The 13,127-nt window shown below is 42.9% G+C and overlaps 4 protein-coding genes across 5 annotated transcripts; 3 read left to right on the top strand and 1 right to left on the bottom strand.

Moving 5' to 3' along the window:
* Positions 1–936: 936 nt before the first annotated feature.
* RB195_019684 (uncharacterized protein) lies at positions 937–2,493 on the top strand (the record flags this gene model as incomplete). 2 transcript variants are annotated; one of them, XM_064187652.1, is made up of 3 exons in its annotated part: positions 937–1,128; positions 1,173–1,946; positions 2,002–2,493. In XM_064187652.1, the coding sequence occupies 3 exons, from the start codon at positions 937–939 to the stop codon at positions 2,491–2,493; spliced, it is 1,458 nt and encodes a 485-aa protein (XP_064043532.1). The 2 variants fall into 2 exon arrangements, with proteins under 2 accessions (XP_064043532.1, XP_064043533.1); XM_064187651.1 differs by lacking the exon at positions 937–1,128 and having other exon boundaries at positions 1,203–2,004; positions 2,063–2,493.
* Positions 2,494–2,652: 159 nt separating this feature from the next.
* On the bottom strand, positions 2,653–3,054 carry RB195_019683 (uncharacterized protein; the record flags this gene model as incomplete). Its single annotated transcript, XM_064187650.1, has 1 exon — positions 2,653–3,054. One exon carries the CDS (start codon positions 3,052–3,054, stop codon positions 2,653–2,655), a length of 402 nt encoding a protein of 133 aa, XP_064043531.1.
* Positions 3,055–4,605: 1,551 nt separating this feature from the next.
* Positions 4,606–6,651, top strand: RB195_019682 (uncharacterized protein; the record flags this gene model as incomplete). Its single annotated transcript, XM_064187649.1, has 9 exons — positions 4,606–4,642; positions 4,727–4,881; positions 4,949–5,063; positions 5,528–5,646; positions 5,706–5,846; positions 5,990–6,091; positions 6,144–6,344; positions 6,400–6,516; positions 6,583–6,651. 9 exons carry the CDS (start codon positions 4,606–4,608, stop codon positions 6,649–6,651), a joined length of 1,056 nt encoding a protein of 351 aa, XP_064043530.1.
* A 1,996-nt stretch (positions 6,652–8,647) lies between these two features.
* Positions 8,648–8,923, top strand: RB195_019681 (uncharacterized protein; the record flags this gene model as incomplete). Its single annotated transcript, XM_064187648.1, has 1 exon — positions 8,648–8,923. The coding sequence occupies one exon, from the start codon at positions 8,648–8,650 to the stop codon at positions 8,921–8,923; it is 276 nt and encodes a 91-aa protein (XP_064043529.1).
* Positions 8,924–13,127: the final 4,204 nt, after the last annotated feature.

The raw sequence follows: 13,127 nt of genomic DNA, 5'->3' as shown, positions 1-13,127 counted from the left end.
AAAGGGGGGGAGGTGCGACGGGTTGGCTCGCGGGCGCCAGATATCCATAAAATGGGGTGCGACGGGTGCAGCGGCGTCGAATTGGCGCGCTACGCCAGATACCTATGGAAGGGGGTGCGACGGATCCCAGGGCGTCGAGTTGGTGCGCCGGGTAGTAAAGCTATAAAATGCGGTAAGGCGGGTCCCACATGTTCGAATTCCTGTGTCATGGTGTAGAAGTATCGCGCAGTAACTTCGTGCGGATGTCGAAAAAGGTAAATGGGACGCTGCAAACGTTTCATAGTTGTATCCACTTTCCGCGTTTCCACCTCTGCGACTCCTCCGTTCCTCAGAATGTGGAAACATGCGTGCAAACGCTTGCTCAAATAGCAGCAAGCTGTTTATATGATCTGACGTGAAACGCCATCTTCATCAATACGATGATGTCCTCCACGTCTTTTCATGTTAAAACATTATTCTGCGATAACTGTTAAGGAGAAACAACAGAAAACCCATACTTCGAGTTGTACATTCAAATCGTATCTACACTGTGTTGGGAACGAAGGCGTGTTTGAAGCTAAAGTTTGAATTTTCTCCAAGTGTAGAACTGACTCGTTTAGAAAGAAAACTATGAAACCTTCCGCCTTTATTTATAATAAAAAAGAGAAAGAAAGCGTTGTTAGAACAACACAAATCTAATTTCAGAAAATTACAGAGAGAAAGAGAATAGATAAACTACTATTAATTTTCATAGATCAGTGAAGAGGAGCGAAGCGAACACCACAATAAGTCTGAAGTCCGGCTTTAGCCGGATATTCAGATTGGTAGATCAATATAGAGGATTACTCGAAATACGGGTTTTCTTGAGGCCGCGTATAGGAGTCTGATTGCTAACTCAGGCGTTCGAGTGTACGCATTGGGAAGGTACGAGCTTACTAGGTACTGCAGGAAACATGCATGAGAGATCGGCCCGACATCAGCATCGAAAAATACACCATATACTGCGGGGATTCTGATGAGAACAAAGTAGATGGCTGCGCAATAGCTGTGAGGAACGATTGCAACAACCTGGTGGAGGAATTTGGCTCAACGTCGTCTAGATGCGCCTTTGTGCGACTGCGGGATCGCCGAGGACGTGAACTCTGGATCGTAAGTGCTCACGCACCTAGGCAAACCGTTAGGACAACAGTAAGGACGCCTTCTATGATGAACTCAATGCGTTGATGTCTAAAATACCAAGCCAGCAGGTGGTCATCGTCGGAATCGACGCAAATGCGAAGATGGGACTCGAACAGCAATCCGATGTGCTAGGAAAATGGTATTATGCAGCGGAACGCACGTCGGACAACAGTGACCGTCTGGTCGACTTGTGCGAACCGACGGGCCTCATCACCGCTTCCACGTTTAAGAGGAATCATCGACGCCATCAGCTCACGTGGCAGGGGTCAACCCTTTTAACGCCTGAAGAGCAGCGCAAGCGGAAGATGTGGACTCTCAAACTTCAGCTCGACTACACTCTGACGAGGAACATTCCTCAGTCAGATATGCGAAAATCTAGAGCTGTTTGGGACGTCGCGTTCGACTCTGACCACCGTCCAGTTCTTCTCAGCTTCAAGATACGGTTCCACAAGAGAAACCGAGAAGTTCCTCTTCAACCGAAAATCGACATGGCAGGTCTGAAGGACGATGAATGCAGAACAAAATTCCGCCAACGTGTGTCTATTCATGTTGGAGTACGGAACAGGAATAAGCTTAGCGATGCGGATTCCTTCACGAAGCGCATCCGGGACGCTGCAAGGGAAACGCTCCCACTTCTATTTCCGCAGAACTTTCCCTTTGCATCTGCAGAAACAAAATCCACGTACAATTCTGCATGTGTTGCTTGCTTGATTGATGACATGAATCAACGAATTGCTGCAGTTCGAACATCAGCCGGATGTACAACACCGTTTGAGGTCGTAACTGGAGTAAGACAGAGGGCATGCACTAGCACCATCAGGACCCCCCTTGATCGATCTCGAGTACGTTGTTACAGTTGCGGAAAGGAGTACGAAACTTCCACATGTTGTCAACCTTGTTGCAGAACCCTTCACGTTCAATTTCGCCATCGACTACATTATGCGAAGAACAGTAGATCTGTATCCTGCCGATATCATTCTAGCACCATCAGGACCCTCCTTGACAGATCTCGAGTACGCTGACGATGTTGTTACAATTGCGGAAAGGAGTACGAAACTTCCACATGTTGTCAACCTTGTGTCGAAGCTGGCTGCAGCTTATGGACTACGTCTACGCCCTGATAAATGCAAGCAGATGTGGATCTCTTCGAGACCTCGAACAGGAATCAGTGTGGACGGACAACCGATAGAACTCGTCGATGAGTTCTGTTACCTGGGCTGTACGCTGAAGAACAATGGTAGCTACGGGAGAGATGTTCAGCAAAGATGCGCTCTGGCCACTTCTGCATTCAACTCCTTAACGAAATGCTTGTGGTCGACCCTCATCACCAAGTAAGTCAAGCTGCGCGTCTACCTCTCCGCAAATCGAACCATCATGATGTATGGATCGGAGACTTGGGTAGCACCATCTACAGTGATGGAGAGGCTTGATTGCACGGAACGAAAGCTGCTTAGACGGCTACTTTTGACCTAGGGTATGCCCCAGTAAAGACCTTTACGCAGAGATTGATGTGGTATAGCGGCGGATGACACGTGAAAGATACAAACATCCTGCACTGCCATCGAAAGTGGCTAAATCGTCTTCTCTTCCTTGGTCATATATTAAGGAGACCGGCAGATCGCTTTGTTCAACGAGTTCTGAGAAGTTTGTCGGGTTCGAGCTGGTAGAAGCCACTTGGCCGAAAACAGAAGTTTTGGACTGAGGTGGCGAAAGAGGACCTGAGGATACTCGGCGTGGATAGGCGGTTCGGGCGAGACGTAAGGTTTTGCACAATATGGAAGAGGGACAAATGGACTGATTCTGTGCAAGCTTTCGCAGAAGATCGAGAAGGTGGGCTCTTGAGTTTGAGCTGTATTCAAGGACGGCATACCTCGGCGAAGATTCGGATCGCGTCATGCGATGACATCAGCCCGCCGATTAAGTCAAGTGAATCACGGGTCTTCTTCCTGTTTCAACCAACAGCTACCAAAGAATGATGTTTAACATAGCATGACGTGAACGACATGAACGTACTGATAAAGATAACATTCCTGGTCAGATCATGTAAACTGTTGTGTACCATTTAAGCAGCGGGTTTCATTCGAGTTTCTACTTTCTGAGGAAGGTATAATACCAATTTGAGGCAAACGTGGAAGGAAAAGGACGTACGGAGGAGAAATAGAGGTGGAAAGCAACGCGCGCAGTGACCACAGGTATGAAATGGTTGCAGCGTCCCATTTACCTTTTGCGACATGCACATAAAGTTACTGCGCACCGATCTGACCGCAATGGACCCGTCGCACCCCTTCCATAGCTACCTGGCGCCGGCGCACCAATCCGGGGCCAGCGACTCGTTCCATCCCATTTTATCCCCCTACGACGCCAGCGCACCAGTTCGACGCCGCGGGACTCGTCGAACCCCTTTTTTGGAATTTCGTTCCACACACTACACACATACACACGTGACAGACTAAGCCCGTTATTATATAGCATGATCATAATTTTCACTTTACTTACAGCCGTGTGGTCACTTTCCCACTGCAATCCAACAGAAAACGTGCGAACGACCCATTTGTGATTCCGTCTTTTACGATGCAAGATATCATGCGATAAAAACGGGACAACTCCGTCGTCATTGTTCAACATCCACAGTCGAACCAATATATATTTCAAATAAGCACCACTCGTTTTTCAAATAAGATCACTCGTATAATTGTGAACGAGCTACAAGCTCTCACGTTTTGCTGACTGTCATAAGCTGCATTGCTGGGGAGATGGGATCAGACAGTCCTTTGTCACACAGCTTTCTCAGGATTACTAGTGCGAACTGTGCGTGACGATGCCACGCCCCTCGGCTTCACCTCTATCCTTTCAATTTGCTGAGAGATATGGGGACTATATAGATATGGGGTTCAAGGAAAAAGATCTGGAGCTTGGTGCAGTTGCGTAAGCAGCTGCGAAGTGGGAGCGGTGCGGTGGAGCGTGGCGGTTAGGATCGAGCGACGATCCTAACCCATATTACTGCAGCTCACGATGGTCCTACCTCGATCCCAACCACTATCTCCTTCGATCGTGGAGCGCAAGCGGCTAGTGCCCCAAACTTTTTGTCATTTTCACCCTGTACCAACGTCAGCATTGTGATTCCTGACTTTCAGAGAAACATAAAATGCGGAAAACGTGACGATGACGTGTGCGTTACTTACGACCAATGGATTCTTTGCACTGTTACAGTAGTATTTTCGCTTATTATAGGTTATTATCCAGCACTAGATAACATAACGATAAGCTTGTTTTTTTATATAATCGATACCAGCGCAAAGCAGGGAGTATTTAACCTCACAAATGTGGTTCATTTCTTGACGTTAACTGCAAAGGCTGAGGTGCTAGTCAGCATCACATTTGCCCAAGTGGAGGCTCCACGGACGGCTGTACTTGTTTACTAACCATTCTGCAGCTGGTACCATTGTGATGGAAGTGTTGCGAAAGCGAAAGAGGGCTAAAAATGGTGAACTTTCTGGCTGTTTAAGTTAATAGTTTATTAAATTTAAAGTGGGTGAATATTAGAAAAATACTAATGTTTTTCTTTCAGCAACAATACTAAAAACGTGCGAGGAAGGCAGCACCCGCCGAGGGAAAAGAAAAAAAATGAAGGGGCGCTTTGCTCCAAAGCAACAACGACGAGGGCATGTTGATAGCCCTGAACTTCGAAAAGCACTTAGGGAGTTTTGTCTGCGCATTAACACGGTAATCCTCAGTGAACAATAAGACAACACTAAGTCGACATTGTTCATTTAATGTATGGAAGTTCCAGATCGGCGTTCAAGGATTACTCACTGAATTTGCAGCACTGAAAAAACAAGCAGAGACAATTGGCACAAAAAAGAAGTCTGCTTTTGATGCCAATCCAGAAAAGAACAGATTTAAAAGTGGTTTCATTTTCAGCCTGATCCCTATTTCTCGAGACTGTATAGTAGGGTTAGAACGGCATGAAGCACGCAATTGCGTACGCGGCTTCTCTCGAGCTCCTTCGGTGGACCGTTGCGGCTGGGAGCGTAGTGAAACCCTTGCTGGCTTCTCCCATCGCTGCAAGCGACGGTCCCATATCGGTTCCAACTGCTGCCTCCACCGCGCCCTTTCGAGCGCGTACGCAAATGCACCGCAACTACACTCGTGATTCATGTTGTTATGACCCGACTGTAGTTATACACATTGCTTAGCGAAATTCTTTATAACAGTTAGATTTCATGAAAGGGGTAGAAGGGAAAGGAGGAGTTGAGAAAAAGATAGAATGGATGGAGCATAAGTAAGAGGCTAGTCGTCAAATAACACAAGTGGGAATCAATAAACCAATAATAAATCAATCAATAGATCCCATTCAAGCAGATTTTAGATGTAATCTGTACGGACGATACACGAGTGATCCTTACCTGGCCTCCAGGAACTAACGATTACATCCATGCTAGCTGGATCACCAGCAGCGAAACCCCAAAAAAGTTCATCTGTACTCAGGCATGTTATGTTGTGATCATTTTTCGGTAAGCGCTTGGATCTCCCTCTTATATTTCCAGGGACCTAAAGAGAACACTGTTGAAGACTTTTGGCGAATGATTTGGCAAGAAAAATGCAAAAGTATTATAATGTTGTGCAATATAACAGAACATGGGGAGAAGAAATGCGAGCAATACTGGCCTGAAACAAACAATCCTCTGGCAAGTTATTTGTTCTTGATGCGATTATAGTGGTTCTAACAGATGACGCGAAGAGTAGCCTGACTTATCGAAGGATGATAGATTCCTCAGAATTAATTAACCACTGACACTGCAAACAACAGAGTACGTATTTATTCCTACAGATAGTGCTACCTGGGTGCAAATTAACGCTAAAGTACGTGAAAGCTCAGGATGTGGAGGAAAACATTATGCAAACTACAGTTGAAATGTTCACAAATGAAGAAGTGAGGGAGCATTCCATATTAATACTGGTGAAAAATGAGCAAAGTCATTTAGAGTAAACATACGGTAGAACATATTCAATGGAGGGACTGGCCAGATGGCGGTGTTCCTTGCCTAAATCTCTTCCCTTTCCGTCTTCTGATGATGGTAAAACAGCTTACTCCCATAGTAGTGCATTGCTCTGCCGGTGTTGGACGAACTGGCACACTTGTTGGCATAGACTTGCTTTACTCGAAACTTGAGAAAGGAATTTCGGTGAGTTCGACGTGGTAGACGTAAAATGTGTTGGTACGTTTAGCTTATTATCCAGACCACCTTGGAAAGTGTGGTACGTGGCCTTCAAAATGATAGACATGGTTCAGTGCAAACGGATGAGCAATACCTGTATATGCACCGAATTTTCCTTACGGTGGCTGAAAACAAGAAGGCTAGTTAAGTTGAGAAATATTTGCGAACAGTTACGAAGGGTTTTTATTAAAATATATTTCCACAGGTGATCACCGCAACGGATGTTCAGAAGTTTATAACAGAGTACAACACATTTTGCAAGGAACAAGAGTAGACATAAGCATGTTGTCACAATTAATAGAGATAATTATACGATATTTTACTTGTGATATTACGGAATAACTGGAATAAAAATGACTCGTTTGTTACACAGTCGTTTTTTTTTTCTTTTGATAAGTTCGCTTTGCAAGCATCCTTTATTTGACGTGAAAATCAGAATCTAAAAGTCACAACTGATTCACTACAGGTGCTTTTCCACTAAATCTTCATCCAACAATCCATAGCGTAGTTTGAAATTCTCCCGCCTGAATTCGTTTGTTCCGAAAATTCGATTATATATATATATATATATATATATATATATATATACCAGTCTGAACGTCCGGCTAAAGCCGGACTTCAGGCTTTCTGTGGTCCTCTTCACTGATTAACGAAAACCAATATTAGCGCCCTTTTCCGTGAAATTAGACCTGTGTTCCTCTTACAACCTTTCTTCATCTTTTTTATTATGAAGAAAGGAGAAAGATTCCATAGTCCTACATTTGGAGAATATTCAAACTTCACCTTCAAACACTGTCGATACCAATATAATGTAAGCACAATTCGAAAGTATTACTCGAAATTTGGGTTTTCCTCCTGTCTTCTACCCAACGGTTATCAAAGAATGATGTTTTAACACAAAATGATGTGAAAGATATCATCTTACTGATAAAGATAACGTAAATATTATTTTTTTTTTGGGGTTGGGGGAAGGGGGGGGGGGGAAGGAGAGAAAAAACTAAATTTGGGAAGGGGGCTTTTTCAAGGGAAAAAAAATAAAAAAAGGATTAAAATTTAAAATTAAATTTAATTTTTAAAAAAACTTTTTTTATTTTAAAATTTATAAAAAAACAAACACACAAAAAAAAATACACACACACACACACACACACACACACACACACACACACACACACACACACACACACACACACACACACACACACACACACACACACACACACACACACACACACACACACACACACACACACGCACACACATGTCTTTTATATAAACGGTTTGTTGTAATCAATAAAGTATTTGTGTTATATTAAATACGTTGTTAATTTCTCTACTCGGAAAAGTTGAAATTATCACCTCATACAGAATATTTCTTTTAATACGGTCTGGGTGTAGTTTAGACTTGCTGCAAAATATTGACTTTCAGAACCCTTTCAGGTCTCTGATGTTTTACACTTTGTAGTGATACCGGAAATTCCATGTAGAATGGCATTAGTAAGCTTCTTTTTATGTTTTTGATCGGTTGATTGATGATATTTTGAAGTTTATTCCTGCGCGTACCATCTGTCACATATACGTTATGCATACGTATATGCATGTACTTTAATTTTTTCAGAATGATCATATAAATACCCATGTATACGTGATAATTATCTTGCTCTCACCTTTATACAAGGCGTCTCATTAATCATCATTCCAATTTGTTATGTTCGCACACTATTGTTTTAATTAATTGTTAAGTTTGAGCTCTGTATATCAATCTCTGTGATGGACGTGGTATCTAAGCACAAAATGTGCTGAACTTGTGGCCTCTTCACTAAAGTCTCCAAAACACAAATGGGGAAAAGGAATTGAGGCGCATTAATGAAGGCAATGGCAGTTGTACCATATGAATGGCATTGTTAGCATGGCTAGCAAAGGTACGAAGTTGGTCAGCTTGCGAAGTTACAATTTCAAAAGGAGAATAACTGCTTTCAGTTGTGTCCGACAACTGAAAAACAACGAAATCACTACGATCGCCGTCGACGGCGATCGTGATGATTTTGCTAGGCTTAGAAATCGATCTTGTCAGTCTGTTGCAACGCGTGCTAGCTGTGTTATTGAAAGATCATATCTCAATGTGTCTCTATATAAAGTCGTTATGAAGAGGCCTTTGTAGTGTGAAGATTTCCATTTATTCTCGGTTTGTGCAATAATCTGTTCGACTTCATCTCCAAGTGTGGAGATGGTGCGCTAAAGCAACTCTGGTCTCGGAAGGACAGACGATCATGGATATGGAACAACAATTGCGCGAAACGAAACGAGAGCCAAAGAACTTCTACGACAGGATACCGCGGTCCTGCTTCAACTTCCACTTCCATAAGAGCGCAACTACGCACACTATTTTGCCTGTTCTTCTGATTGCTATTGGGTTAATGACTCGCGAGATCTGGAATGTGCTCGTGCAGCAGCAGCAGGAATTGGAAGAAGATACACCGCTGATCATGAAGTTCGTCGCCATCGAAACAATCACAATGGACCAACTTCAGACACTTGGGTGCTAATTATAAAGAGCAGAGCGAAGTGCTTGGGGCACTTCGCTCTGCTCTTTATAATTTGCGCGTTTCACTTTAAGGCGAGCAACAGTCAAGTAGATTTAGCTTTCAATAGGAAGCACAGAAATCATTTATAGAAGCCATCCACTTCGTCAATGACTTCAAAGCTTCACTCGTCCAACATCTACATGGTAATTGACAGAATCCGCTATAAGCAGAAAGGGCATCGCAATGCAGGACGAATCACAAAACGAAAAAGATGTTGTAATGGAGAATCTGGAGTTCATGAAAAGATTTTAAGGAGCCGACGAAGCGGAAGAGGTGGCACCAGAACTGGAAGCGTAAGGGCGTCTACAGTAAGGGGCACATCACGAAGGCAATGATGAGGAGCAGACGCACGCAGAATGGAAAACATAATCAATGAGACTCGTCAGGCATGGCACAACTTCGAGGATATCATTAAGGATCTCGAACAACGGCCTAGATGTCCTCTAGAAAATACGAGTACAGAACGACGAAATACAGTCAGGAGCGCTTCATGAGGGGTGCATTTTGTGAACCTCTTACTTACTCATTACTGTGACTCTTGCACCGTGACACACTGTCCACTGTCACAATGAAGGGAAGTTCTGTTCGACAACGACGACTATGAACTTTGTTTGGAAAGGTTCAGCACCAGAGGGCAGAACTAACGAAAATATAGGACATTCTGTTTACATTGTCATCGCTTTGGGCATCACTCCTCCTTACTCTGCGAGCCACCGGAGTTGAGCGCAATTATTAGAACTCGACTAGACAATGCACGATCGTGGTGTGAGAAATACCTTCACGCCACGATCGCGCATTGTCTAGTCGAGTTCTAATACGTCTCCAATTTGAAAATGACCTTAAGTTATTCCGCCCTCTCGGCTAGGAAGGAAATGCGCGAGGGGAATATCGCCGTCGATCTGAGTCTGTCCTTGTATTTCAACTTCAAATGTCAGCAAATGATGCATCAGCCGGATATCGGGCCGCCTGCGTGGCAGGCGAGCAACCACTGAACCACCGCACTGAACTGCATTAGTATATTGATAAGGTCCATGCAGCTCTTGATCAGCTAGTGCATCTCAGGGTAAACATACTATCAGCTATTCCAATTCCAGTTTTTACTGGAAAGGTTTGGAAATTTGCAAACTTTTGGACACTCGTTGAAGCAAATGTTCATAGTCAGCCGCTGTCTCGGCCCCAAAAACTCAGCTATCTATTGAGTGCTCTACGTGGGGAAGCACGCGAGATGGTATGACGGTTTACCGTTACGAGCCGCGCACAGCACAACCTTTTACGGATGAGAATGCTGGAGCAGAGACTCACACACTCCTCGGACAATGTCGCCTTCTTGATCAATTTATACCGATCGTAACGCATTTAGAGAAACGAGGTGTGTTTACACGAGGATTCTTTCTGGATCAGGAGGTGCTTTTGAAAATTCCTTCATTTCCATTTTTTTCAATTTCCATTTCCAAAGAAGAGTCTTGGAATGCAGCATTGCTTCAACTTTACCAGCCTTAAAGTGACCTTAAGAGGAAGGTCTCTGCATTACGCGGGAACTCGCGCCCTATTTAAGGCTGATACGTAAGGCTTACGTATCAGCCTTAAACCACCCTTTGCGATTCTTCTTAGGGCCCTTGTAGTGGGCACAAAAAGCCTCCAGAGCCCTGCGCACAGCAATGTTAGGTTCGCGCGCCAAAATCGTAATCTTAACTTCAAAATTTTCTCCGTTATAACGCCGAATTAATTACTCAAACATCAACATGCCGAGGTTTTTTTTAAAGTCGTACATGAAATTTTTCGGTAGTTTTCAAGAAAACATGATTCACCATAAAACCGCTAATATCGCTGCTTTTTCCCACCTCCTAGTCTTCTTGGAATTTTGGTGAGACAAAATTTAAAGTTTTCCGACTTTTTTGGATTTGTCCCATTTAAATTTTAAGAGAACCAGACGATACGGAAAGGAGAAGTTTAGCGCATTAGGGTTTCGTTAATCGCTCCGTCCAAATATATGGGTGATTTCTCATAACGCATGTTTTCTGGGGATTTTCTCGATAGAGAAAATCCCCAGAAAACACATACGTTAAGAGAAAACACCCATATCAGATGCTGGGACACTCGATTTCCAGGGCTTCTCTCCAATTTTCCAAACTTTTGATGGGGACAGAGATCGGAAAGATTTTCCCATATTTATCCCATCAAAATTCCAAAAAGACTAGGAGTTGGGAGAAAACAGCGATGTGACTGTTTTTAGGGCAAGCCAACTTCTCTGAAGAACTCCCTAAAACTTCTCATTTGGTCTTCGTGTGACGAAGTTATTCGCGATCTTCCAGACCTAATGGTATCCATGGAATCTGAGCATTTCTGGTCATTAAATCCAATTAAATTCACCTCTGCGTCAAAACATAGTATATGAACAAAATGTTGATTTTCTCTTGTTCTTTTTTTTTCGACATTCCTTTGTGATTCGACCTGTACACCTGACTCTTCTCTTTTTGCGTCTTATTATGTCCTCTAATCAGTATTTAGGGATATTTCACAGATTTTAAAATAAAAATAAAACAAAAGTCTTCGCTTCCGCTAGCTACCGATTTTCTCATTTACCATCCGCTCCTTGGCTAATCTTCAAATTTTTTTCTCGAGAAACATGAAATTTCCAGTATATTGAATTGTCAGGAAGCGAGAACAGTCGTAGGAACGTAGGAAGAGAAGGCAAGGAGAGTAGGGGTCGTATTTGAGACCACACTCACTACGCTTGACTTTGTACTTAACTTCACTACGAGAGACACACCAAAGACAAATAGCTAATCACAGACTACCCACTGGGGATGTAGTTCTCGTTAATTATCCGATTTTTTTTTTCAGAAACGAATGGAAATTGTCGTGTTCTACGCAGACCAAAACCGGCGCTGACGGAGGTATGCGCGAAGCAGAACTCTAATAAACAGAAAATGCGCCACCTACTAAATCTGTTTATTCCACCTGAAGTGCTTTATTAATTTACAGAAGAAGGAAAACGTTATTATGTTTGTACACTACTCTGAAAGTTAATTGTTAAGTTTGAGCTCTGCAAGGATGGACGTGGTATCCAAGCCCAGAAAGTGCAGAATTTGTAGCCTCTTTACTAAAGTCTTCAAAATCCAAATAGACGAAAGAAATTGAGGTGCATTAATGAAGGCAATGGGAGTTGTACCATATGAATGGCGTTGTTAGATTGGCTAGCAAAGGTACGAAGTTGGTCAGCTTGCGACGCTACAATTTCAAAAAAGGAGAATGACCAAAAACGCCATCAAATGTGTCCGACAACGCTAGCGTCGCGGATCTACTGCGATCGTAGTGATTTTGTTAGGCTCAGAAATCGAACTTTGTAGTCTGTTGGAACGCGCGCTAGCCGTGTTATTGAAAGATCATATCTCTGTGTGTTCCACTATGAAGAAGCAATGAAGACACCTATGTAATGTGAAGATTTTCTGAAAACGCTTCAGATGTGTCGGGCAGCGCTAGAATATTATTCTGAATAATCGGATGACTACTTTAGAAAAATCCCTTTCACTTGGCTATGGTAATAAAGTCCTCAGTTCAAATCAAAGAGAAGTGAGCTTTCTTCAAATTCAAAAATACATGCAAAAAAACTATATTGGGAAAACCTCTGATGTCCTTTGAAAGAGAACGTTTGAAAAAAGAAAAAGCAGTCTGGTACTTGCAAGCAATGTGCGTATAATGCAGATTGTCCAACTTAATGAAATGGCAGCAGCATAAGTTGCTGGAAGATTTATCTGCTAGAATTCCAAATTACCAGTTAAGTATTGTATTGTATTGTACGAAAGGAGAAAATAAAACTTCACTGCTGCCAAAAAAAAAGCCAGAAGGCGCTAGAAGTATCTGCAAAGTAGTGAGGATTTCATGCAGGAAACAAGCACTACCGACTGTACTTTGGATGGTTTAATCACGAACTGCATTCGTCACAAATCGGATAGAGAGGTTTGGAGTACGGTTCTGATTCAGAGCACAATTGCTGGATAAATGTCTTTAGCGTGAAAAACAACAGGTAAGATCTATCTACACTCTGTAAATATTGTAATATTCCCAAAAATGATAAAAGACAACATTTATACTGATCTTGAATGATTCTTAAGTCGTCTTGTTTTCCTCCTCAAAAATGATTCTCAAGTTATTCTCTTTCCCT

The sequence above is a fragment of the Necator americanus genome, chromosome II (genome assembly GCF_031761385.1).
Source record: "Necator americanus strain Aroian chromosome II, whole genome shotgun sequence".
NCBI lineage: Eukaryota > Metazoa > Nematoda > Chromadorea > Rhabditida > Ancylostomatidae > Necator > Necator americanus.
This window is presented reverse-complemented; position numbering and strand designations above follow the sequence as displayed.